Source organism: Syngnathoides biaculeatus, chromosome 22, assembly GCF_019802595.1.
Source record: "Syngnathoides biaculeatus isolate LvHL_M chromosome 22, ASM1980259v1, whole genome shotgun sequence".
NCBI classification, from domain to species: Eukaryota; Metazoa; Chordata; class Actinopteri; order Syngnathiformes; family Syngnathidae; genus Syngnathoides; species Syngnathoides biaculeatus.
This window is the reverse complement of record NC_084661.1, coordinates 16,479,713-16,504,794: the sequence shown is the minus strand read 5'-3', so window position 1 is coordinate 16,504,794 and position 25,082 is coordinate 16,479,713. Positions and strand designations below refer to the sequence as shown.

Below are 25,082 nucleotides of genomic sequence, written 5' to 3'. Positions count from 1 at the left end.
TATGCCTCGTTTACTTTTGTTCACTCAACTTTTATTCTTGCGGTCGATCTTTATTGCAAGTTTAATGTAAGGTTTACGGGCGAGCGTTTCCGGTTGTTTTCGCGCCACCGCGTCGGGAGCGCGCACGGTCAACTGCGGCGCAGGCGGGAGCGCGCACGGCTGCCAGGGTCCTCCTCCTTCCGCGTGGGCCCCCCCCCCTCTCCCCTCCCCCGGGGGCCCTCCTCGTTCTCTGCTTGGCCCTCGTCTGCCTTTTAAAGCAAAGCCGTCCGACATGTCACTCCCCACTCGCTCGGTGGTCCGGACACGTTGAGGAGCCAACCCCCCCACCTCTCGCTCTCTGTCGCCACAACCCACCCTCCGCTCGTCGTCGTCGTCGTCGCCTTCCACTCGACTCTCGCCGCGGCCATGTATCGCTACTTCGGGGAGCTGTTGAGCCGCTCGGCGGGCAGCGCGCTGGCCTCCGGCTGCGCGGACTCCGCTCTCCCGGCGTCCGCATCCTTGCTGCGGGTGCGCCGCTACGCCGACGCGGCGGCGGCGGCCGAGCAGCAGCCGGACGACCCCAACTTCTTCCGCATGGTGGAGGGCTTCTTTGACCGCGGCGCCGCCATCGTGGAGGACAAGCTGGTGGAGGACCTGCGGACCCGAGAGACGCCCGAGCAGAAGCGGCACCGCGTGCGGGGCATCCTGCGCATCATCAAGCCGTGCAACCACGTCCTCAGCGTGTCGTTCCCCATCAAGCGGGACAACGGCGAATGGGAGGTGGTGGAGGGATACCGTGCCCAGCATAGCCAGCACCGAACGCCCTGCAAGGGAGGTGAGAGGCGGCAGGCAGGCAGGCAGGCAGGCAGGCGCCCGGGCTGGCGGGCGGGGTCCTCCCCGGTCACAGCTAGCAGTTAGCCTAGCTTGCCGTTAGCATTACTTAGCGGTTTTCGGGCTAGTTAAACGACAACCTTTCAACTTTACTCTCTCATGACAACTCGTGACATTTAATTGTTTCCCTATTTCGACTTGCAACACTTTGGATTTTTCTTTTAATGACATTTTCGCTCACCTGTTACTGACATAGTTAAAGTTTAAACATTAGGCCTCCCCCCCACCTTTTTTTTTTTAAAACAATATTTTCTCACAAAAACAAACAACCAAAAACTGCGTGTTTGCCAGGTAACCAAAATGATATGCCAAGTCTCACAACTGAAGCACAATAAAACTTCTGGATTCAATTCGATTTTTGAATCAAATTAAAATGATTGTTTAGGTTGTGATTTGATTTCCTAATTGATTGGAATGCTTTGCTAATGATTCAGTAAGAAGTAGAAATGCAATGAAAACACAACGCAAATCATACGCAGAGCAGGCTCCACTATCCAGGAGATGAGTCCATTGAGAGGAAATTTGCAAATGTTTGTTTGGTGTTTCTGTGTTTTATTCAGTAAATATATGAAGTGCAATATTAACCTGCTAGAATCAAAGTAATTGAGTACATTGCATTTACAGATAAAAGGCTCCGTTGTGTTGTAGGTGACAAAACCAATGACTTTTCCTTTTGAAGTTGAGAATATGATGTGGCCCATCTGGCTTGTCCCTTTTTAAATGCGAAAGTCAATTAATATATTTACAAATATGAGCTATTTTTTTAACTGTAACCAATCTGTTATTTGCTGGGAATATTGTATTTGTTATTGGCCCAAAGGCTTGTCATGTATCAAAGTATTACTTTAATTCCTTAATGTGACATCTTGGTGCCAGGAAACTGTGTTGAGGTGAGCTGAGGACCCACACGTAGTGCTTTGGCCCACACTTCTAACATCTTTTTGCAATCAGAACCTCTTTCGTGGTGTCACTTACTTGTGGATATTCCACTTAATGGCGCATGAGCCTGACTTTAAAAAGTCTCTGCTGTGCGTGTGAGTTCTATTTCTTGTAGGCCCCAACTCAAACAACCGAGTTACATTGGCACAAAATGGCTCCCAAGCCCACTTTGGACACCGCAGTGTGCGCGCATATGTCAACCTTTGACACTTGTCAAGTTCAAGGCCTCGGCGATGTAGGTGCATGGTGCCTCCTCCCCTCCACGCGGTGCATTCTGGGTACTTTGACAACAGGCTGGGATGTATGGGGGCAGCGTGTGGGAGTGTCGATCGGAGTCAGGAAGGAAGGGAGGGGTGGGTGGTTGTTATTCCAGGCATTCCGATTTGTCAGTGCCCGTGGCCCACGGGGGAGGGCACCGTAGTAGGGAGACGGCGCACGCCATCATGGCAGCGCTCAGCAGGCCCCGCTGTAAACACTCGTGCACCTGCTGGATGCGGCGAGCATTGGGGGGGGGGGGAGGATGCGTATATCTTAACCGTTCGGCTGGAAATGCGAACTGGAGTCGGCGGGGGGGGTGTTAATGATTGATGTGGTGCAGAAGACCCTTGACTTTGATCCCCAAAGTGCGGAAGGCGTGTTTTTGTGTACGCCCCCCCCCCCCCTTTGCCTTTGCCGCCTTTGATGCATCGCTGTCAGCGTGGGAGTGCACAACTCGTCCTGGAGTACAGGAGCCCCGGTTGGGGGGGCAAAAGGAGGGGGAAAAAATATTCGGCAAAAAGGTGAATCCACAGATGCAGAACCACAAGTATGTGGGGGGGTCCACGGGCCATATCTTTTAGGGGTTTAGCCTTTGGCACAAATGCACAGGATGCGTGCGTCTTGTTTTTGTCATCTCCAAAATTGGGCAAAAAAACGTCTCATTTTGATCAGCTTGGTAAATCGGAACTCCCACACTGCCAAGCATCATAGCTGATTCAGTTTAAAATATGAATTTTCAGGTTGAGAGAAAAGCAATTTAATTCAAAATGTATTATGAAAAGTGTCCCGCTCCCTCCCTCCCTCCCTCCTCCGAAAATTGCCTCCGGATTTTTTCCAAACACGTTCCGGCTCTTCATATTCAATTGTACTTGCATGGAATCTGGTTTTCGTCAGTATTTTGATCAAATATATTTGACCCAACTCTCAATTTAGTAAACTCCTATCTTATTTCTGTTCATTCTTTTCCATGGAAAGTGTCCCAACTTCCCCAAATTTTCCAGTTAGTCTGGTCCAAAGTATGATGAAAAATAAGACGTTTTTGTATTCCAAGTTATTCCGGCGGCGGTTGCTAGGATGATGTCATCGACGCTGTGGATAAATGGGGGGGAAAAAAGGGGACGGGAGGGTGGGGGGGTCTGGGTTCCCTGCGGCTTGTTTTCCACTCTTCTAATATGATCAGAGAACTCGGGATGGTCCGCCCGCCTCCCTCGTGGTGGCTCAGCTGATGTTTCAAAAGCATCCCCTTTGTGAAAGCTGCTTTTGTTTTTATTTTTTGCAATCATAGTTGAATCGAATTTGCGCATGAATCATGTGGAACGCGCTGACAGTAATAACAGAGAACGGCGGCGGCTTCATTCTTTCCTAGTCCGCTCAAGACGATCCAACCCGCGTTTGCCCGACGAGCCGTACGATCGTTTTACAGCCGCTGTAAAACTGAATGGCGATGGATGCCCGGACTGCGCCGCCATTGGCCCGTTCGGGATGTTCACGGATGGCGGCTACTGGCGTGTAACTGATGTGGGAAAACATGCTGTGTGCATTTAATCACAAGATGTTTTATGTTTGAGGCCTCGAGCTGGCATATTTAAACACTGTGGTCGTCTCCAACTGAGCGTTTCAATGTTGTTTTTATGTCAGTCCCATCTCCGTGGTAACAGCTTTTTTTTTTTTTTTTTTTTTTTAAGGTATCCGTTACAGCACCGAGGTTTCGGTGGACGAGGTGAAAGCTCTTGCCTCCCTCATGACGTACAAATGCGCAGTTGTGGGTAAGTCGGAAGTCCCCAAATGACTAACAGTACAAGCAAAGTATTCACGTTATAGAAGTACTCCCCATCTTTGCTTAATACTTAAGGAAATACAGCCTCAAATAAGTATTCACAGGGCTTCAATGTTTTCCACATTTTGTCAGTCATTAAAATGCACTTTTTGCATGCAGCGTATAAGTCTTTCGCTTCCTGTATGCGTCCAAAGACTTTTTGGGTCATTTTTCTTAAGCGGACTTTTTGTTCTGTTCTGCTCTGCCAGATGTGCCGTTTGGGGGAGCCAAAGCTGGAGTCAAGATCAACCCCAGGAATTACTCGGTGAGTCACACTACACCACTCCTCCACACCAAATGTTTTTTTTTTTTTTTTTTTTACTAAAAGAGGAATTCAAGTTGAACTCTTAATGTTATGAGAAAGTAGAAAACCTCCTCTGAGACTCTTATCTGGCGCATGTTGCCTCCGCCCCTCCATTATTGATGTCTTGTAGAGATTGGTAAACAATGCAACTTTTCCCACGGCAGGACAACGAGCTGGAGAAGATCACCAGGAGATTCACCATCGAGCTGGCCAAGAAGGGCTTCATTGGTGAGCCTTTTCTTCCTAAACGGCGGAGGGACTTCGGTGATTCCCGGCCTACAGAGCGTACCTGGTTATAAGCCTCACCCAGTACATTTGGAAAGGAAATGCCATTTGGTACATACGTACGCCGCAGCTGTGTAGAAGCCGCAAGTGCCCAGATTGAAACGCGAGATATTTACAAAGACGGGGCACAGAGAGTTGAGTTTAACACTAGTGCCGCCACGCTAATGCTAGTGATAATGCTAGCGCCGTACTAACAGGCCCGGTTAAAAAAAAAAAAAAAAACATACCGGTAAAAATTACTGAGACCCTGCGGTAACACGCTAGCGCAGCGCTAACAGGGCAGGACCGGTAAAAGTCACGTCCTCGGCACATATATTCCACCGGTCTCACTCTTACCTTTTCCGCTCAATTTCCCCCTTGCAGCTGTTTAAAAAAAAAAAAAAAAAAAGAAATTATGGTACATTTCTCTGCCGAAAAGCGCAGTCCACACTGCTTGAGGCCACAGGAGGGGGAAGGTGACGAAAGATTTTCTGCAAAATGTCATGAGAGTCAATTAATCGATGACATCACTGAGATTTTTCAACAGCGGTTCCAAACCTTTTTGGCACCACGAGTGGAAGATGTGATCCCAAAAAAGCGAGTCATTGCATTAAATGTCGACGTGGAGGGGGAATTTTGACTAATTGTTCAAATTGTTGTTGGATGTAAAGGTAAATTTAGATTTTCCAGGTCCAAAAAGGAACCCATTCGTGCCAAGAGACCCTTTAAAAATGTACTTTCTGAACTGTTATTCCGCAGGCTCCATTCAGTGATTTATTTATTATTATTATTATTTTTTTTAAATGAATAAAATTCCCTGTTTCCAGCATCCTGCAGGCCAAACTCGCCACATTAATGCCAACTCAGACTGTAACACCCCCTCCCCCGCTTCCTCATTTTTGCAACCCCGCCTAAGTTTTTGGATCCTGTCCTGGAACAGTTCAAACATCAGCCGAGGTTGACGGCTCTGAAAGCCGAAGCTCGTGTTTTGGAATATTCCAGAACAGAAAGCGCGCTGACTAATGCGTTGTGGCCGCGCCATGTTGAAAGTTGCTCTCGTGTCTCCCGACCAGGACCAGGCATCGACGTCCCGGCTCCGGACATGAGCACAGGCGAGCGGGAGATGTCCTGGATCGCCGACACCTACGCCAACACCATCGCGCACACGGTCAGTTCCAAAGCAGTCTGGGCCCGCTTCGAGTTCAGCCCCAGAGCGTGTTCCCGTTTGGTTTTTCATGTTCCTTTTTGGTAAACAAGAAGCAAAGTGGAAGGAGTGAGTCACTCCAAACCGCCAGCTTCCTGCTTGCCCCTCCCCACCAAGACAAACATTCCTCTTCTCTCGCTCTCTCCCCCGAAAGAAAGAAAATAGCCTAGCAGACAGAGGGGCCCTCTTGTTTGCCGACTTAATGATGGATCAATAATGAATTAACGATGCAGAAATATTTGATGGCACGTCTACAAAATACAAATTTATTCATTGACTTTGCGGCAGTGCAAGGACGACACGTTTTGGCGGCGTACCTAATGAAGTGTCTTCAGCGGCTTCTTGTCATGTGGTCCGCATAGCCTTTGGCCGACCTTTCGGAATGCTCCGTGCATTCTTGCTGGGGGTATCTGGAGAGCAGAGCATTCTGGGTAATGTGAAGCGAGGCTCGGTCAGATCAACAAATGACCTTGTTTGTGTGTGCCTGTAAAACTCAAGCAGGCTGCAGTACCGCTAGTGGCCCACTAGAGGCAGCCTAAATTTTTCCATTCATCCATCCATTTTCTTAATCACTTATCCTCACAAGGGTCGTGGGAGTGCTGGAGCCTATCCCAGCTCTCTACGGGGAGGAGGCGGTGTACACCCTGAACTGGCCAATCGCAGGGCACATGCAGACAGACAGCCACAATCACACCTAGGGGCAATTTCGAGCGTCCAATTAATGTTGCATGTTTTTGGGGATGCGATGCCACCCGTGGAAAAGCCACGCAGGCACGGGGAGAACCTGCAAACTCCACACAGGCGGGGCCGGGATCGAACCCGGGTCCTCAGAAGTGTGAGGCCAACACTTTACCAGCTGATCCACCGTGCTGCCAATTTTCATAATTTTGTTATTATTATTTTTGTAATATTCCATTTTCCCTTGACAGGACATCAACGCCCACGCCTGCGTGACGGGCAAGCCCATCAGCCAGGGCGGCATCCACGGGCGCATCTCGGCCACCGGTCGCGGGGTCTTCCACGGCATCGAGAACTTCATCAACGAGGCGTCCTACATGAGCATGCTGGGCCTGACGCCCGGATTCAAGGACAAGACCTTCATCGTGCAGGTGAGGAGGAGGAGGAGGAGGATGAGGGGTTTAGACAATTAGGGTTTTGCCGTTCTTGTCCCCCCACCCCCAAGAAAAGGAAAGTAAAGGAATGATTTAGGTGGAAGCGGAAGTGGGTCCAGGGTATTTGTCAAGGAATTTTTTTTTTACTGGCGATGCGCTCGGTGATATGGAGGCGAGATAAAGATGAGGGCGAGCGGGCACAGCAGCCGACGGGCGACATCTGGGATCAAAAGGCTAATCCCTCTGTGAGGATTGCGTCGAACGCAGATGACATCTTGGAGGTTTAGCCAGCAGAGAATTAAGCGGCACCGTTTTCAATCATCTCAAACAATCACGACAGTTTGTCCCAACATTTCTAACGTTTCATTTCGCTGGAATGAATTTCTCATTTTTATTGCTGGCTGTCTCGTCATTATAGTTTCTTTCAGAAGGCTGCTTTGGCATTATCATTGTATTATCTATAAATGTCTATCTCTGACTGAATTTGAAAAATAGAATATTAGTATTTTAAATAGACAAATTTCCATTTTCAATCACCTAAATCTGCTAGTTTAAGGCTAACCTAATAGGAAACGCCATAGATGGGGTAACATCTGTGTGGTATTGTTAACACTTTTTGTAATAAACATACATATACATAAATGGTGCAGCAACACATGCAGACAACATAATACTCACTTGAATGTATTCTTTATCCTCTTGAAAAAACATTGATACAATCCAGTCATTTTGCAGTAGTTGTGAAATGGCGCCTTACATAATTTGTCAAATCATGGTGTGCGCGTTTGTCTGTCGCAGGGCTTTGGTAACGTGGGTCTGCACTCCATGAGGTACCTGCACAGGTACGGCGCCAAGTGCGTGGGCATCGGCGAGATCGACGGCGCCATCTACAACACGGAAGGCATCGACCCCAAGCAGCTGGAGGACTACAAACTGGTACCGCAGTTTCTCACTTCTGCGGAGATGTTTTCGCTTCCCCAAATACACGCCGGTGTCGTCCTGACAATCCTGACCTTTGCTTTAAGTTTAAAAATTTAAAAAAAAAAAAAAAAAAAAAAAAAAGTCTTTTCTCCCCGGCAGCAACACGGCACCATCGTGGGCTTCCCGGGCGCCAAGCCCTACGACGGCAACATTCTGGAAGCCGACTGCCACATCCTGATCCCGGCCGCCGGCGAGAAGCAGCTCACGCGGCACAATGCCCCCAAGATCAAGGCCAAAGTGAGAACCGAGGCCACCACCCTCCAGTTTCAGAGGACATGTGGTCCATCCATTTTTCATTTCCTCAAAATTTGAAACTTTGGCAGTGCGACGATTCACAGCAAACACGATCACGATTTGAACGTTTTTATTCTTCAGATCATCGCTGAGGGTGCCAACGGTCCCACCACCCCCGATGCCGACAAGGTCTTCCTGGCCAACAACGTCATGGTGATCCCTGTAAGTTCCTCGGGGGGGGGGCAAAGAAATCTAGTAGTGATTCTGAGGAGGAAGGGAGTGGGGGGGGGTACGAAAGAGCTGTTTAGAGAAAGGCGGTGTGCCGCGGGCTCCCCCTGCAGGACATGTACCTGAACGCCGGCGGTGTGACGGTGTCTTATTTCGAGTGGCTGAAGAATCTCAACCACGTCAGCTACGGACGCTTGACCTTCAAATACGAGCGGGACTCCAACTACCACCTGCTCAGTTGAGTACAAGACGCACACGCGGGACGACCGTTTTTGAATCAAGCCATTCCCAAATGCATGCATGGAAATCATAATCATCCCAATTTGTTTTGTGTCTTGTAGTGTCCGTCCAGGAGAGTCTGGAAAGGAAATTTGGCAAACAGGGAGGCCCCATCCCCATCGTGCCCACCGCCGACTTCCAGGCCCGAGTCGCTGTAAGCAGAGCCGCTAGCTCCGCCCACTTCAGTGGCGTCTCACTGTGGTTGGCTGCGCAAATGCCGTCAGGGCGCCGACGAGCTGAATTTCGAAAGCGAACCGGTGTGCGTTGCGAGTAACCGGTTTGGGTTGCAGGGCGCGTCCGAGAAGGACATCGTTCACTCGGGTCTGGCCTACACCATGGAGAGATCCGCCCGGGTGAGTCGCGGCGCTTGCCGCTCATGTCGTTTATGCATATTGTCACATAAAACTACTGGAGGATATTAAATTAAACCCCAAATCCCCCCGCCTTCCTCCTTTTTGTGTCAAAAGTTTGCGATTCATCGTAATTTGTTCTATTCATTTTTGGTGTTTTTTCAGCAAATCATGCGCACGGCGAGCAAGTACAACCTGGGCTTGGACCTGCGGACGGCCGCCTACGTCAACGCCATCGAGAAGGTGTTCAAGGTGTACAACGAGGCCGGCCTCACCTTCACATAAACGCCCCGCAGGCACGCTCGTTCACCTCACTGTCCCTCCCCTCCGCTCACCCGTCAAACTTTAGACATCCTTGAACATATCAGCGTCTTGGTCGCCGTTTATGCGCCTGTACGTTTAAGACAAAACACATCGTCCGAATAATCTCGGGGTCGGTCCACTTCGTACGCTGTAGTCTAATGGCCGCCTCGCGTGCGCCTCCCGCTGGCTATGATGAGAAATGCCGATGCCTTAATGCTGGGGAAAAAAAAAGGGATTTAATAAAATTCTATGAGATTGTGATAAGAGTTATTGGAAAAGTTTTCCCAGGTAGTTTTTTTTTTTTTTTTTTTTTTGAAGGATCCAATCAGTTTTTTCACCCCCTGTCAATTTAAAGCAGCTTTTTCCTCAGAACAAGACAAAACATTTAAATTTTTTTTTTTTTTTTGTTCTCCACCCATTTTTCCTGCCTTCCGTCCATTTCCTCATTTTCAAGTTTTTTTTTTCCTTTTTTGGGGGAAAACAATAAATTCTTAAAACAGTGATTGTTTCTCAATGTGCTTTTTTTTTCCTTCACAATGCAGTAGTATTAAAATGTATTATAAAATAAAAGTTACTCGTTAGATAATTAGTTCAGTAAAGATAATCTTGTCCAATAAGTTACAAAAATCTTTAAACAATGTTTATTAATTGATGTATTTAGTGTATTGGAGAAATCTGTACTTAATATTTAATTAAAATATAAATTTTCAAAGCTTAAAATGCCACATTAGGGATGAATCATTAAAAAAAAGAGCAAAAAAAGGAATTTGGACTTTGTCAGCATAAAAATAACTGTATAATATTTTTAACTGATATAATACATTGTGCAAATTGTCCATTTACAGCAGAGTCGTTATGTAAATAGTCGTTATGTTCCAAAACCAGTAAATGACGGGCTCTAAATCAAAGGCAGACGCAAAGTGTTTTCCAACATCAACAAACACAAATTTATTTCGCATGGACACATTTTTTTTAAAATCAGCATTGATGGCAACAAGGGTGTGTATGTGTGTGTTTAATAAGGCAACACACAGTGGTGTCATGTCGAATGGCCTTGTCGGAACACTGGGCAGGAGCACAGCTGATTATGTACGAGTTGAAAATGGTCGTAAACAACTACAGTTCCCACAATTCCATCTGCACACTCTCGTCACTCCATGATGAAAGTTTCCTCTGTGGTGATTGGGTGATGCCATGCAAATCTAGTGATGTAAAAAAAAACCTGCACGCATTTTTGTGTAGTCAGACACTGAATCATTTTTTTTTTCAATTGGTCTTTTAAAAGCCTTTCTTGTCAATTGAATTTGTATTTTTTTTTTTTTTTTTTTGGAAGTTGCAATATTGTGTGGTTTCTGTGTATTTCATGCATGTGCACGTCTTTTTTTTTTTTTTTTTTGCTTCCAGGATTAGGTTGCGTAATTGGGATGACACTTGACACACGGGAGGCGAAGGGGAGGGGGGGGTGCTGCATCCGGAAGAGTCCCACCCAGATAAAGGTGTGATTCTGTTTAAAAGTCACCCCCCCCCCAAAAAAAAAAAAAAACCACAAAAAAATTAAATAGAAAACAAACACCTGGACTCTTGTTGAGCGAGGCAAAGGTCGAAGGGGTGCGAGGTGCCGCTTGAGATCGAGTCCTGACTGGAACTAGTAGCCCTGAGGCAGTAGACAGTCGACCAGAATAAAACATTAGTATATTTTAAAAAGTTATGCGTCCATTTGAGTACAATAAACCCACGTATAGTACATCGTTTTAACTGGAAAGCGACAAGAAATGAACACGCATTTTGCAGCTTTACACTTACCTCTCCTCTGTCGCCACCTTGCTCCATCGCTCCGTATTCTCCCTGAGGGCGGACGGGAAATATAACGTCAAAAAAATTGGACACGTTCGAACGTCCGCGGCCAGAAAGCCGTCAAAGCGTGCGGCAGGCCTGTCGTCCACTCGCTGGCGTCGTGCCGGACGTGTTAGTCTTGACAAAGCAGGCCCGCATGCTAATGCATTTAAAACATCACTAAATTATATAGTTTCAATTTCATAATTAAAAACACATTATACTGTCCACAGTATAATATGGATACACGCAAAGATGGTCCCGAGCAAACGGTGATAGTAATTGTCATTCTTTGCAGAGGATAAAGAATATGTCTGCTCGTATTAGTGTGTAGCATTTTGCATTGTATTTTTAGCATGAAGCTAAATGGACTCGAGGAAATGCAAATTTATATGGCTGTTGTAAATAGTTATGTATTTATCATTAGTTTATGTTTGGTTGTGGGTGTGCGACAAACAGTTAGTCGCTTGTTTTTGAATTTTCACACTCTCGAAAAACCCGAAATCAAGCCACTTTCTATCTCAAGGGAGCACTTTGTGGCTGTCAAAACAGAATTTGCGTTTGTAAGCTAGCGCTTCTCTCGCAGCCTCGTTGTTAATGCGAGCGGTGCACATCTGCGGGGTAGCTAAAAAAAAAAATGAAATTCCAAATTGAATCTGATAAATTAGCAGCATGCACGATATAGGCACCTCATTCGCGGACTCCTCCTATCGGGGGTGGGGGGGGGCACACACAGTGACAAACGATATCACGAAATGAGCGTCGCTGCGTGCTAAACGTTCCCCCAAAACGACGAGTGAGAGGCGGTCGCCAACGACAACCGACCTGGTTCAGGAGCCCGGCGGACGCGGCGACGTTCTCCACGCCCTCCGTGGCGGCCTGCGACACCTCGTTGGCGCCGCTGACGGCCGTGTCGGCCACGATGTTGGCCTGGTCCACGGTCCGGTTGGCCACTAGGGGGCGCATGCACATTATTCGAGGCGACCTCTTTCGACTTTCCAAAGGGGGGGGACAAGTTTGTCCGAAAATATTACGGTCTGAAATGTACTCACCAGTATTTACTGACGACACAACGCCCTCCTTCGTCTTGTTACCTGCCCGAGAAACCACACACAAAATTTCAACCAATCAGAATCTTACCTGCTCTTTCCTACTTAACCAATTAACTCCTTATCTTCTCTCAGCCAACCAGTCCCTTCACCTCTCCTGTTTCAACCAATCAGCTTCCTACCCACCCCCCCTGCGTCTGGTGCCCGGACCGCCGGGTTCTTTTGTGCCCGTTTATTCTGTTCTTTTCTCTCCTGCCTGGTCCGGTCATCTGGTTTTTGTCATCCCGAGTCAGTTTTCGTCGTTCTGCGCGCCCCAAGTGCGCTCGTTATGAGCAGATTAAACACATTTATTATATAATCTAGCACGGAGAGGGATGAAAATGTCGTGCGAGGGACGGAAAGCCCCGGAAAGATGTGCTTTAGCGCTTTCGCGGCCTTTCGCCCCCCCCATCCCACTGCTGCATCACACACACACACACACACACACACACACACACTCTGCAATGACACGGCTTCTTTCTAGCGGGCGGGCGCATCAACGCTCGCAAACTGGGGGGTTTTGCATACAACTGTCCCCCCCCCCACTCCATTTTTTTTCAGATTGGGGAGAGGGGAGGGCCGAGTGGAAGGTGTTAAGTCATCCGGGCAGCACGCAAGACGAGGTGACGCAGTGCTCATTTTATATCATTTCGATATTGCCCTGACCCCCACTTTTGTGCTGCTAATAGCCCCCCCCCCCCACACACACACACAAGCAAAGCCCCCCCACAAGAGAAGGCCCAGGAAGTCTCAAAGTGCCCTTGAGAGGTGACACAGCCATCCGAGGACTCTACTGAAGCGGTTTTAATTTATTAAGAGGATTTGAAAATATTCCTGTAAACCCCCCCCCCCCCCAACCGAACCCCCGCCGCCCCGACTTTCTCTTGCGCCCCTCCTTCCCCGCACCGGCGTCCTTACCGACATACATGACCCCTTCCTTGGTCTTGGCGGCGGCCTCCTCCATGCCGGCTTTGGTCCTTTCGGCGGCCGCCACCACGCCCTCCTTGGCCATGGAGAAGCCCTTCATGAGCGCATCCATCGTGGGGCGACGGCACGGCTGCTGGCGGACGCTCGCTGGCTGGGTCGGTGGGCTCGAGGGGTGGAGGGGGGGCGGCGGCGGCGGCGAGGGGGTGCCGGCTGCTTGGCGGTGAGCGTGCGGCGGGATGCGGGATGTCGGCGCGCGTGTGTGCGCGCGCGTGCCTTTCGGCTCCGCCTCCGTCGCCTGCTCCAGCTGGGAAAAAAAAGGGGGGGGGGCGTGGCAGCAGCCGGCGGCGTAGACGCTGCACCATTTTTTCACGTCATCACCCCCCCCCCCCGTCATGCGTGGAAACACCTCCCAGAGATGCTGAGCTGGCGCTTGCGTAACGACCGGTTCTCATCTCGCTGGGGGACATGATGTCACTATTTACTAACCCCCCCCCGCACTCGTTTCCCTTGCAGAATTTTATCATGGAGCGAAAATGACCAGACAAACCCCCCCAAGCCTCCATTCATTTCTGAAAAACTTAACTTTTTCATGCACCCCTCCCCCACATGATGGAGCCAAAGGACTCTCCAATAGAAATGTGCCAAGGAACTATGTTGAGGTAGAGGGAGGCACTTCTATTGGAGAAGCCAAATCTCCATCAGAAAAGTTGAGCTTTGGTGCCATCTAGTGGCATCTATAGGCGATTCTAAACCTTTTCGGGGACCTCACCTACTCGACTTTTTCTTGTTTTTGTGGATCCCTCCCACCAGATGGTGGTGCCAAAGCGCTGCCCAATAGAACTGTACCAAGGAACTATGTTGAGGTGAATAGTAGAGCTTTGGTGCCATCTTGTGGCATCTACGGGCAATTGTAACTCTTTCCGGAGACCTCACTTGCTAGACTTTTTCTTGTTTTTGTTCACCCCCCCCTCCCATGATGGTGCCAAAGCGCTGTTCAATAGAAATGTGCCAGAGAACTATGTTGAGGTGAATGGAGGGCTTCTGTTGGAGAAGCCAAATCTATGTCTATTTGAAAAGTAGACCTTTGGTGCCATCTTGTGGCAACTATTGGCGATTCTAACCCTTTTTGGGACCTCACTTACTGGACTTTTTCTTGTTTTTGTGCACCCCTCCCACCACATGGTGGTGCCAAAGCGCTATCCAATAGAAATGTGCCAAGGAACTATGTTGAGGTGAAAAGTAGAGCTTTGGTGCCATCTTGTGCCATCTATAGGTGATTCTAAACCTTTTCGGGGACCTCACTTACGAGACTTTTTCTTGTTTTTGTTCTCTGTTGAAGTGAAGGCAATCACTTCTATTTGAGAAGCCAAATCTCTCTCTAATCGAAAAATGGAGCTTTGGTGCCATCTTGTGGCATCTCTGGGCAATTGTAAACCTTTTCAGGGACCTCACTAGTGGTTTTTGCTATTTGCAATATTGCTAGTTCTTGACATGATTTTTTTTTTTAAATCCTCTGTGGCCACCGTAGTTCTTCAGCCAATGCAAAAAATGAAACTTTTTTGTTTGTATTTTGATCAAATATCTTCCCCAATGTTAATCAGATGTACCGGTACTGCGTGACAATTTACACGATATTTCGCCTTTTTGGCTCTTTGTGGGCACCGTAATTGTCACACCTGTCTACCATTATATGCTATATTTGTAGTTATGTTTCTAGAAAAAAAAATTGGATGTTTTCAAGGGGAAAAATTACGTCCTTATCCCTTGACTATTTTTTTCCCCTCAAGAACAAAATATTCTTTGGCGAAATCTGAGGTTCTTTATTTTGAAAAATCATATTTTTCATTAACTTTACAGTTTCAAGGATGTGAAATGACAGGAAAAAAAATCTTATTCGGAAAAAGTTCGGTATTTTGAGGGGAATTATTTTTTTCTATTAAAAAGTCAGATCACATTACATTGTATGACCCCCCCCTCCCCCCACAACAATATTATATTAATGCAAATTGTATTCACGATGTCACAATGCATCGATGTCAGTTTAGGAAAACGTTTATTCACATTGACATCATTTTATTTTGAGTGCATTTTTTACATATTGTCTTTGTGGGGGGGGGGGTGTCCAAACGTGTGTGTGTGTGACAACTTCCTGTCCCTGCGTTTGTACACGAGGACGGACACGTCTGCGTGATATTATTTCGCTTTTGTACACTCAACGGGAGCACAGAGGAAACGACAATATGCAGAGCTCGGCGGCAGACACGGACCTACTGTATACACATACAGTACAGCAATATGTATACAATATGATATAGTGAGGTGTTCTCACGCTAACAGTTTCACATTTTACTAGTCTATAAGCGACACTAACTCGCATTCCTCGTCTTGAATTTATTTCCCGTGTGTTTTTATACTGCTCCATATGCCCCCTTCCTTCCTTCCTTCCTTCCTTCCTTCCTTCCTTCCTTCCTTGCTCCCTCCCTTTGCATCCTTCCTTGCTCTCTGGTTTCTTCTTCTTCTTCTTCTACTCTTGGACGTTGAGGATCTGTGCAGACAATCCGTGGTGCCATTTCCGCAGCTTGGCGAAGCGAGGACCTCGCATCTCAGACAGAAACTTTTCTCTGGGTTGATGGAAGGAAGACAAAAAGCAAATGATGACACGACGGTGAAAACGGGCGTGAGGGGGTGCGGTTTCCTGCCGGGCGTCGAAGTGGCGCTTACCTCGACTTCTGCAGCGCTTCTTCGTTTGGGTCTTGCACTTTGTGGAGGGACAAAAAAAGGTTTCATTAAGAACCCGCTTGACACGCGACGTCTAGCCAATTATTTCGTTTAAGTGGCTTTCCACTTTCCCAGAAAAAAAAATAAAAACAAGTACGAACAACAACAAGCAAAGTATTAATTTTTTTGAGGGCAAAAAAATACAGATATCGTAATTTCTTTTTTCACACGCTTTCAACTCTGCGGTTTATACGGTGGTGCGGCTAATTAATGCAGTTTTACTAACAGCCGCAAGGGGGCACTCGAGCAGAAAAAGGCAAGAATGAGACCGGTGGAATATATGTGCCGAAGAAGTGACATTTACTGGCCCTGCTAGCGTTAGCGCTGTGCTAGCGTGTTGCTGCTGTAACCGGCGTGTCTCAGTGATATTTACCGGTAAGTTTTATTTTAACCGGCACTGTTAGCGTTAGAAACGCTAACGTTAGCGCATAGCTTCAAACGCTAACGCTAGCGTTAGCGCAGCGCTTAGCTTCTAACGCTAACGTTAGCGCTTCTAGCGTTAGTGCAGCGCTACTGTTAGAAGCGTTAGCGTTAACTTTTTCTGCGTACAGTCTTTGTAAATATCTCGTGTTTCAATGTGGGCACTTGCGGCTTTTACACAGCTGCGGCGTATGTATGTACCAAATGGTATTTTCCTTTACAAATGTACTCGGTGAGGCTTGTAACCAGGTGCGCTGTGTAGGCCAGTAATTACGGTATGTGTCGTTACAAGTGTTCAATCATATTTTAATCAAAAAGGAAACAATGCTCGCTGCAGTGAAATATGAAATATGTCTGAAACGGGAACCTTCTTTTTGGACAATTTTTCCACGGAGCTGAAACTCGACAGCCTGCCAGTGTGTGTCGCTCTTTTGTTATCGAAATGATGCTCAACGGCCTTTTGCACTTGTTGCCTGCAAGCGGGCCATCCGACTCACTGTATTCGGTCCCGGTGATGTGGGCCAGCATCCTGAAGCTCTTGGACTGCAGGTTGGCGGCGCGCCGAGCCCACTCGGACAAGTCCAGGGCGTTGTCGCTGGGCCTGATCACCGCCTGGTACACGGGCGAGGCGCAGTCCACCACCGGGTCCTTCATGGGCAGCACCCCGCTGGCGGACGCACACGCGACCGGCCCCCCGCAACCCACCCCGTCAGTATTTGCGCTTACACGTCAAGCGGGAGCGGGAAATGGACAGCAATGTATGAAGAGGAGACATATTATGCGTTCCTTCCCCCAATTTGATGGGAAATCGAGGCAAAACACGACATGTAAACAAAGACGTAGACGTACTAATAGTATGCCCCCGGCAACATGGTGGAGCAACTGCTCAGAGCGTTGGGCCTCACAGTTCTAAGGACCGGGGTTCAAATCCCGGTCCTGTCTGTGTGGCTTTTCTCCAACAAGCACTCCCGCTGCCTTTATGAGGATAAGCGGCTCGGATAACCAACGGATGGATAATATGTCCCCTGTAAGCGTCGCTGTTATGAGGCGGGATGGTACTCACGCCAAGGGGGATCCCGCCTCCTCACTGAGTTCACGACCCGGTGGGCGGGGGAGGATGAGGATGAGGAGGGAGGGAGGGAGGGAGGGAGGGAGGATGGAATGAGCAAGAGCAAAATGGCTGACGGCGCCTACGCACGGAAACGTACTGGGCGGCGCCGGAGCTCACCCCTCGTGACCTTTAGCCTGCGACTGTCCGGCGATGGCGTCCATGATGGCGTCCTGCGAGTACATGCTGATGGGCGTGTTGTACTGCGCGTGCACGATGGTGGCCTTGCCGCCGGGGCCCCGCACCTCGATGGGCTTGTGGGTGGACAGGGCCGAGTCTTTCAGGGCGATGGGGTTGAAGCTGGGGGTGTACTCCAGGCTGTCCGCGCAAAGGCACGCACGTGAGCGGAAGGAAGGGGGCGCCGTTCGTTGACTTCGGATTGAGACGACGGACAAAATGACACTCCACGACAACCCGTGCGGTTAGATTTGAGTTCAAAGGTCGCGGTGGCAAGAAAAATATGGACTGTGCTATGAAGATAAAGGCTTGTTGTAAAAAAAAAAAAAAAAAAAAAGAGGAATGAGGGAATTTATTTCAACGGTCAAGAATTTTTTGAAATTTTCATTTTCCGATGTAGTCATATTTTTTTTAATTTTATTTTTTGGGAGAAAAAAAATTTCATTTAAAATTTGATTTCTTGAGATAAAATATTAAAACAGGAAAACTCGCACTGTCATATTTTTAAAAAAAGTTTCATTTTTAGAAGTTATAAGAATTTGCTAAATATTTTATACATTTATTTTAGCATATTTTTAAGTTAGTTTTTCATCCCCCATAAAAAAAGAAAAAATTTTTTTTCCCTCCAGAAAAATGAAATTATGCTCATGCGTTTCAAGAAAAAAATCCAAGTTTAATTTAAAGTCGAATCAAATCACAATACAGTATATTTGAGAAAAATAAATACATTAAAAAAATTTGTAAAAGGGTTACATTTTTCAAGGAAGCTATTTTTTTTTTAAATATACTTTTTTCTTGGAAAACCTATGATTTTGGGCAATTTTTACGGAAAAATTTTGTCGATACAGAAGAAAAAAAGTTAGTCTTTTGAAACACGTTACATGTTTGAGAATTTTTTTTTTCTGTCATTAAAAATGAAAAAAAGTCATTGCTTGGGTGTTAGACCTTAGAAAACACACCAACACTCACACACATGCAGTACAATACAGTTACGTATTGCACACTTTCGCTACATCGTGAGTTTGAAAACACGAGTTTGCTACGAGTGAACTCGCGTCGCACGCGTCATGCACGTCGAGGCCCGTCGAGAGCGCGCACTACTGACTTTGCGGGCGTGTTGGCGATGACCTGCAACACACGCAAAAAACAAACAAGTTTAAATTGTGCCGACAACAACGGCGCCACGCACGCAGCTCGGAAACTATCCAATCCCCTGTAATCCTCTGCTATAATCATCATCGTCGTCATAGTCACCCCCCCCCCCCCGCATCCCTGAGTGTGAGTGACAAGAGCAGGGGGGTCTAGATCACATGACATGGGGGGGGGCATAAATAGCCTGGAACGGCTAGATATACCTGCAGCAGCACGCGCGCCAGCTGATCCGCTTATGCCGCACACGCAATTATTACATCCACGCACGAACACCTGGAGATGACGCCGATGGCGACGACGCGCGACGGGCTCGGAACATTCCGCCGGCGCGTCGGACAGCTGCTGCGGCGTCGCCTGGCTTATCGACACGGCCGGACGCCGACCGATTAAGCGGACGCGACGCGTTAGCGGGGAAACAGGCCGGCCGGGACGGACGGCTCGGGACCGGGCTGCCGTCGGCGGCGGCGGCTTGATGGTTGCCGTAGCGACCGCCCACCTCTCAATCTCATTCGGCGATGGTTTATGTACGAGCGCGACGCTGACCTTTACCCCTAACAATACGGGTCTAGGATCTATCTATCTATCTATCTATCTATCTATCTATCTATCTATCTATCTATCTATCTATCTATCTATCTATCTATCTATCTCTATCTATCTATCTATCTATCTATCTATCTATCTATCTATCTATCTATCTATCTATCTATCTATCTATCTATCTATCTATCTATCTATCTATCTATCTAATCCCTAACCTCAAAAGCAGCCCAGCCTTCTCTGCCTCCATCTAGTGGCACTAATCTGAATTGCAAGAACCCAGAGCCCGAGAAAAACAACCAATCAGAGAGAGGAGGCGTGACTGACGAGGTGTTGATCATTTACTGTGCCCTCGAGGACACACGCATGGCGCACAAGCCCCTTCCCCCCCACCTCCCGTGACCTCGCTCTCACCTCTTAGCTTGAGCTTCAGGAGCTTCGCCGTAACTAACTTTGTCGTAACGTCTCAGGAAAATGCAAAAAATCGGACCACGTTTACACTGTGAGCGTTCAAACCTTCTGGTGGGGGATGACAGGCATGGGGGAGTCCATCCTGGGGGTGGCAGTGGGGACGGGCGCAGGACGTCTGGACCTGAATACAAAAATGCATATTTTGGCTTTCACGCTGACTTGTGTGCATTTCTTGCCGAGGTCGGCGGACGGCGGCGGGGGCGGCGTTTACTTCTGCATGCTGAGCACCAGGCGGCTAGTGGCCATCTTGATCTTGTTCTGGGCCTCCAGGTGCGTCAGGCCCTCGGTGCTGACCCCGTCGATAGCCGAGATGATGTCGCCCTGCGCCAGGCTGCCGCCCGACGCTTTGCTGCCGGGTGTTATCTGCGGTGGACACACACACACAAACACACACCCATTCCTTAGGAGGCGCACGTGCAAAAAAAAACAAAACTCCAAGAAAACCTCCGTTTACAGGGAAAAAATTGTTTTCAAATAAATAAAGTTTCCAATCAAGAAAAAATATATATCTAATTTTTACAGTGGTGAATGGTTAACAATATTTAAAAAAAAAACCAAAAACCTCATCAGTCATTGTTTTGGTTAGCTTGCCCCAATGAGCGCGCCGGCCCTTTAAGACGAGACAGTATCGGGTCTAAATTTACATGCAACTCGTTAAAGAGTTAAAAATATGCCATGCTGTTGATGCCCGAGTGACCCCCCCACCCCCCTTGAAAACACACACCTGCCACCAACATTCACTCGTATAAATCCAGAAATTTTCTTTCTTGCGTCAACATTTCAAAGAGCTTCCAAATAATATTCCAGTCATCTTGACATTTCCCCCCTTTTAATTCTTTGAAGTTGCTTTTTTTTTGGGGGGGGGGGGCACAAAAAGAAGATTATACCTTTGCACATACGACCCCCCCCTCCAAGGTTACACTCATGTTTATGTTGAAGATCGCCGACAACTTTGAGAGATTGGAGAGTTCTACTTCTATTTGCCGTACATATCATATTCGTGTATAAATAGGAATACTTTAGATAGCAAGTGATGCAGAACTATGTTGTGTTGTTCTTGAGAACTCCTTATGGCAAAAGTTGATTGTTTCTCGGGAAAAATTGGTATTTTTTTTTCCAGGAAAATGGTGGATTTTATCCAGAGGAAAAAAATTGTTCTGCCGAAGGAGGCTTTTTTATTGGGTGTGGGTGTGATTTAAAATTCTCCCATTTGTTTTTTTAAAAATGTACTTTATCTTTAAAATTATCATCTTTTCAGAATTTGCAGTATTTTTCGAGGAGGTGTGGGTGGTGGAACAAATCTTTTTCCTGGCAAATGTTTATCGGCGACCGTAAATATCAGACGCCGGGATCAGAACCCGTCGCCTGCCGGCCCGTGAGCCCCGCGATCAGGGAACGATCCGGAACAATTTCCACACAACGTTTTTTTTTTTTTTTTTTCCACTTGTGCGTCGGCGTTGACCCCGGAATAGGCGAGCCCCTCGCTCCCTTGCTCAGCCCGTCTTCCCTGCGCCATCCCGACGCTATTTAAAGGAAATGCTGTAATTACAACAAAGGGCCTGTTGGGGGGGGGGGGGTGTGCAGGACCCCTGACCCCGCCTGCCCTGAAACCGCAACCGCCTTTTCCAAAACAAACTCCTACTGAGTCTATTCCTCGGCTAGCAACCATTTCAACTCAACTACGATAATCTTCACTAATATGATCATAATGAAAATGTTTATGCGGTGATGTGCTACTTTTACTCCATTACATTTACTCAAGTAACTCACTCTCTCGTTCTTTCGGCTTGTCCTCTTAGAGGTCGCTCATATTTGTTTGGGACGTTTTTTTTACATTTTCAATATACAGTACTTGTCAGAGTGCTTGAAATGCACTGTCCTTTTTTACTTTTACTTGAGTCTCGATGTGAATAAGTACGGATACCTTTACTCCGTTACATTTTTGGTCGACATGCAGTTCGCTATTTGTATTGTCCCGACGTCTATTTTTAGACTCCATCTTGGATTTCCGCACTGGGCACCGTAACGGCCAGTCCTATGTGACCACTCGTGTCATGTGACTGTTTTACCAATCAGATGACAGAAAGCAGTCACATGAACTTGTACGTGTGTTTCTCAGCCAATCAAAAGGATTTTTGTTGGGGGGGGGCTTAAAAAAAAAAAAAAAAACAAAACAAACAACTTTGTTCTGCTCCTCTGAAATGGCGATGACTCTCCAAACTTGAATGTTTCAGCTAAGTTGAGAAAAGACCTCGGGATCAGTTTTAGATGTTTCTGCTGTTGTTTTGGGGCGAGATTCTCCGCGTCCTGTGGCGTTGCACTCGCGCACACACACGCGTCACCTTCTTCGTGAAGTCATTGAAACGAATCAATCAATCAAATAGTCAATCAAATTGATCAATCAGCTTTCTGTAGGGCCCAGTGCACGTGTTGTTGTGTTTTGGGCTGTTTAAAATTGAAATGGCAAATGTGTGTCTCATTTTAATTGATGTTCACGCTCTGAAATATACAAAAATAATAGTCTCAAATTACTCACAAATTACAAGTCAATATTTCCATGACTACTTTTACCCAAGTCGTAATTAAGAAAAAGTAAGAAAGATTGTATGGCAACATAAAATGCTGTTGCCTAATTTGCTGTCTTCCACATTAATGTGTACAGTATGTATTTTCAAACGTTGGGGTGCTCAAGCGCCCTCCAGGCGGCACGCCAGATTACAAGTGTTAATTGTTTTTGTGGCGTAACAGTTTATTTTTCCTCCACCACATAAATCAAATAAAAAAATGAAAATGGATGAAAAACAAAGGTGAAAGTTGAATGAATGCAATAAATATTATTTACCAAAGTAGCATTTTAGCAAGGATGTGTTCATTTTTTTTGTACGTTACCAGACTTTGTCGTCACTTTCTTTAAAAAAAAAATATATATATATTTTTTTTTTGCTTTGTATACAGATATAATAGTCCAGAACTGTCAGGTGCAGAAATGCGGTCCAGGGGGTGCGCCAGAATAAATGCTTAAATGGGATTCTGGTGTAACATTGATACATTTGTATGGGATTCTTCCTTTGCCCCCTCAAGTCACACAAATAAAAAGTTAAAAAAATATATATGAACTTATATTAGCACTGACTGCAATTACCAATAAATACAAAAATATGTTTAATTATAGCAAAGATCATTTCATTTTATGGGATGTTCAGGTGGGGGCGGGGTGCACTTTTTCAAGGGTTTTTTTTTTTTTCCGGAAAACCTTTTTCTCATCTTTCCCATTCTTTTAATTGTTTTACTCTCTATTCAACAACATTGGCTATAATGACTTTTTAAAAAAATGGTTTGTACCAGATGCATCGTAATTTTTTTTTAAGGTAAGGTAGCAATTTCTTTCAATATTCCTATTTTCCGGAAGCTGTATAATAGCAAAATTATTTAGCTTTTAAGAAATAGGGATAACCTCTACTGATCCCGGGGGAAGGATGACGTTTTAATTTTAGAAGTTATATTTTTATCCGGGTCTCTGACTCGAGGGAGCCGAATCCATTTTTGTCATTTTGAAGTTCAAAATCAGAAGTTTTTTTTTTGTTGTTGTTGTTGTTATTTATATTCAAGCCACTAGTGTGGGTTAACATCATTTTTTTTTTGCCAATTTTAAGTAAAGAAATGTCACGAAAAGGCAGTCGAGTCCAAGATGAGAGATGAGAAGACGTGGAAAGCGAGTAACCCGAGCGCCAGCGAATGTTATTTAATCTTCCACGGACCCGTCATGCATTTGACAGCCACGTAGCAACCATAACTCCGACGTGACCAAAACGGCGCTGGCCCGCACTGGTTCTCCGCGGCCTTGAACAAGCTAAAAGTGAGGCCCGAGGGTTCAAAGGGCCCCGAAATCCGCACCGCGTTGTCGTCCGAATGCCACCTGGTGTCGTTTTGGTCACTTTTTGGAGTGCCTTGTGGTGTACTTCGCATTTTTGTTGTTGTTTTGTTTAGTTTTTTTCTGCCGCTCTTACCCTGGAGATGGTGAGGGGCATGTTGAAGTCCTTCCCGCCCTGCAGCCGAAAGCCCCACGGCGCCGGGCCGCTCAGGGTCACCGTGTACGTGCTCATGTCGCCTCCCGTCTGTCGATGCGTACGTGCGAGCGAGTCCTGGCTCTCCGCGCTGGCCCCGCTAGCCCGCTGCTGTGGTCTGCAGCGCAAACCCCCCCCCCCCCCAACACCTCAAATCGGGGGCCTGGCTGCGCGGATCCTCGCGGGTGGGGGGGGGGGGCAAACCGGCTGGGCGGGGCGCCCGCGGGTGGGTGGTTAGTTGGCGACACACAAACAAATACACATTAAAATACACACGGGGAGAAGTGGGCGACGCCCCAAACTCGCCCGTCAACTCCACTTTCAAAATCCAAAACGACAAAATGTGACTTTTCCGGGCTGCGATTATGATATTAATCAGCATTGCGGGTGACTTTCTGGCCGACCAGGCTGCCTAAGAATAGCAACAGGGACAAGAAGAGGGTGGGGGGCTTCCGGGGGGGGGGGGGGGGGGGCTGTGGCCCCTTATTAGGCGTGTAACCAGAAGCCCCAGAATGCTTCGGTGCCAGAGCACATGCGGCCGATATAGACCCGTCTTACTGCGACACATTCTCGCGCTCGCTCAATTGCGGCCTGACGCTAACGCCGCCGTGCCAAGTGCACTTTTTTTTTCTTTTTTCTAAAAAGAGGAAAAAAATGTATAAACTTTTCTTTGCAAAAAAATATTTCCCTTAATTTGTTTTTGCCATTTTTATAGTTAAAAAAAATTCTAGAAAAAGATGTGTCCCATTAGATTAGGCCTTTTTATTGGGGGAAAAAAAGTTTTTCAGAAAATATGAATAAATAAATAAATACAACTTTCATTTAAAAAAAAAAAGATTAAAATCCATCCAAACATTTTTGGAGATATAATACTTTTTTGTCAAAAAAAAAATTCTATTTTAAAATTTGTTATTTAATTTAATTTTAATTATTTTAATTTTGATTTTTTTTAACTAATAGCCATTTTCTTCCTCATAAATTCATGACCTCTTCCTGACCTCTCCCAAAAACTCGTAAAACACAAGTTTTGTGTTACAATGTTTTGAACATGGAAAAGTCCACATTTTAGTTTTCCCGAAATATAAATTTTTAAACTTTTTTTTTTTCCCACACAACTTCTAGTTGGGAAATAGAAAAGTAACTCCTTAATCTTGCAAGGTTTGAGTTCATTTTACACAGCGTGTGTGTGTGTGTGTGTGTGTGTGTGTGTGTGTGTGTGTGTGTGTGTGAGACATAAGCATGACCTCAGGGGTCACGCCTGTGTGTGTGTCTCCGTTGTGGTAATGCAATTAGCAGTCACAGAAGTCGGTAAACAAAGAATTTGTGTGCATGTGTCGCGAGCGTCTACAAAAGAGGACACTAAAAGGATTTGACACAGTTAC

General features: G+C 46.7%; 3 protein-coding genes and 1 long non-coding RNA gene across 7 annotated transcripts; 2 read left to right on the top strand and 2 right to left on the bottom strand.

The window, feature by feature from the left end:
• Positions 1-215: 215 nt before the first annotated feature.
• glud1b (glutamate dehydrogenase 1b) lies at positions 216-9,642 on the top strand. The gene is made up of 13 exons (XM_061810589.1): positions 216-814; positions 3,753-3,833; positions 4,093-4,148; positions 4,352-4,415; positions 5,525-5,619; positions 6,585-6,764; positions 7,566-7,703; positions 7,848-7,985; positions 8,124-8,204; positions 8,324-8,447; positions 8,552-8,643; positions 8,780-8,842; positions 9,005-9,642. Exons 1-13 carry the CDS (start codon positions 406-408, stop codon positions 9,122-9,124), a joined length of 1,641 nt encoding a protein of 546 aa, XP_061666573.1. The 5' UTR covers positions 216-405; the 3' UTR covers positions 9,125-9,642.
• A 413-nt stretch (positions 9,643-10,055) lies between these two features.
• sncgb (synuclein, gamma b (breast cancer-specific protein 1)) lies at positions 10,056-13,229 on the bottom strand. The gene is made up of 5 exons (XM_061810598.1): positions 12,982-13,229; positions 12,028-12,069; positions 11,801-11,928; positions 10,946-10,987; positions 10,056-10,796 (listed from the first exon to the last, which is right to left on the bottom strand). Exons 1-5 carry the CDS (start codon positions 13,100-13,102, stop codon positions 10,788-10,790), a joined length of 342 nt encoding a protein of 113 aa, XP_061666582.1. The 5' UTR covers positions 13,103-13,229; the 3' UTR covers positions 10,056-10,787.
• Positions 13,230-14,835: 1,606 nt separating this feature from the next.
• Positions 14,836-24,123, bottom strand: ldb3b (LIM domain binding 3b). Of its 4 annotated transcripts, XM_061810507.1 has the most exons (9): positions 23,644-24,123; positions 19,848-19,999; positions 19,682-19,757; positions 18,579-18,601; positions 17,417-17,614; positions 17,252-17,275; positions 16,686-16,855; positions 15,712-15,748; positions 14,836-15,611 (listed from the first exon to the last, which is right to left on the bottom strand). In XM_061810507.1, exons 1-9 carry the CDS (start codon positions 23,737-23,739, stop codon positions 15,515-15,517), a joined length of 873 nt encoding a protein of 290 aa, XP_061666491.1. In that variant the 5' UTR covers positions 23,740-24,123; the 3' UTR covers positions 14,836-15,514. The 4 variants fall into 4 exon arrangements, with proteins under 4 accessions (XP_061666491.1, XP_061666492.1, XP_061666489.1 ...); XM_061810508.1 differs by lacking the exon at positions 17,252-17,275; XM_061810505.1 differs by lacking the exons at positions 14,836-15,611; positions 15,712-15,748 and having other exon boundaries at positions 16,155-16,855.
• LOC133495630 (uncharacterized) lies at positions 16,025-22,485 on the top strand. Its single transcript, XR_009793613.1, has 2 exons — positions 16,025-16,143; positions 19,817-22,485. It is a non-coding gene; the product is annotated as an uncharacterized LOC133495630 (long non-coding RNA).
• Positions 24,124-25,082: the final 959 nt, after the last annotated feature.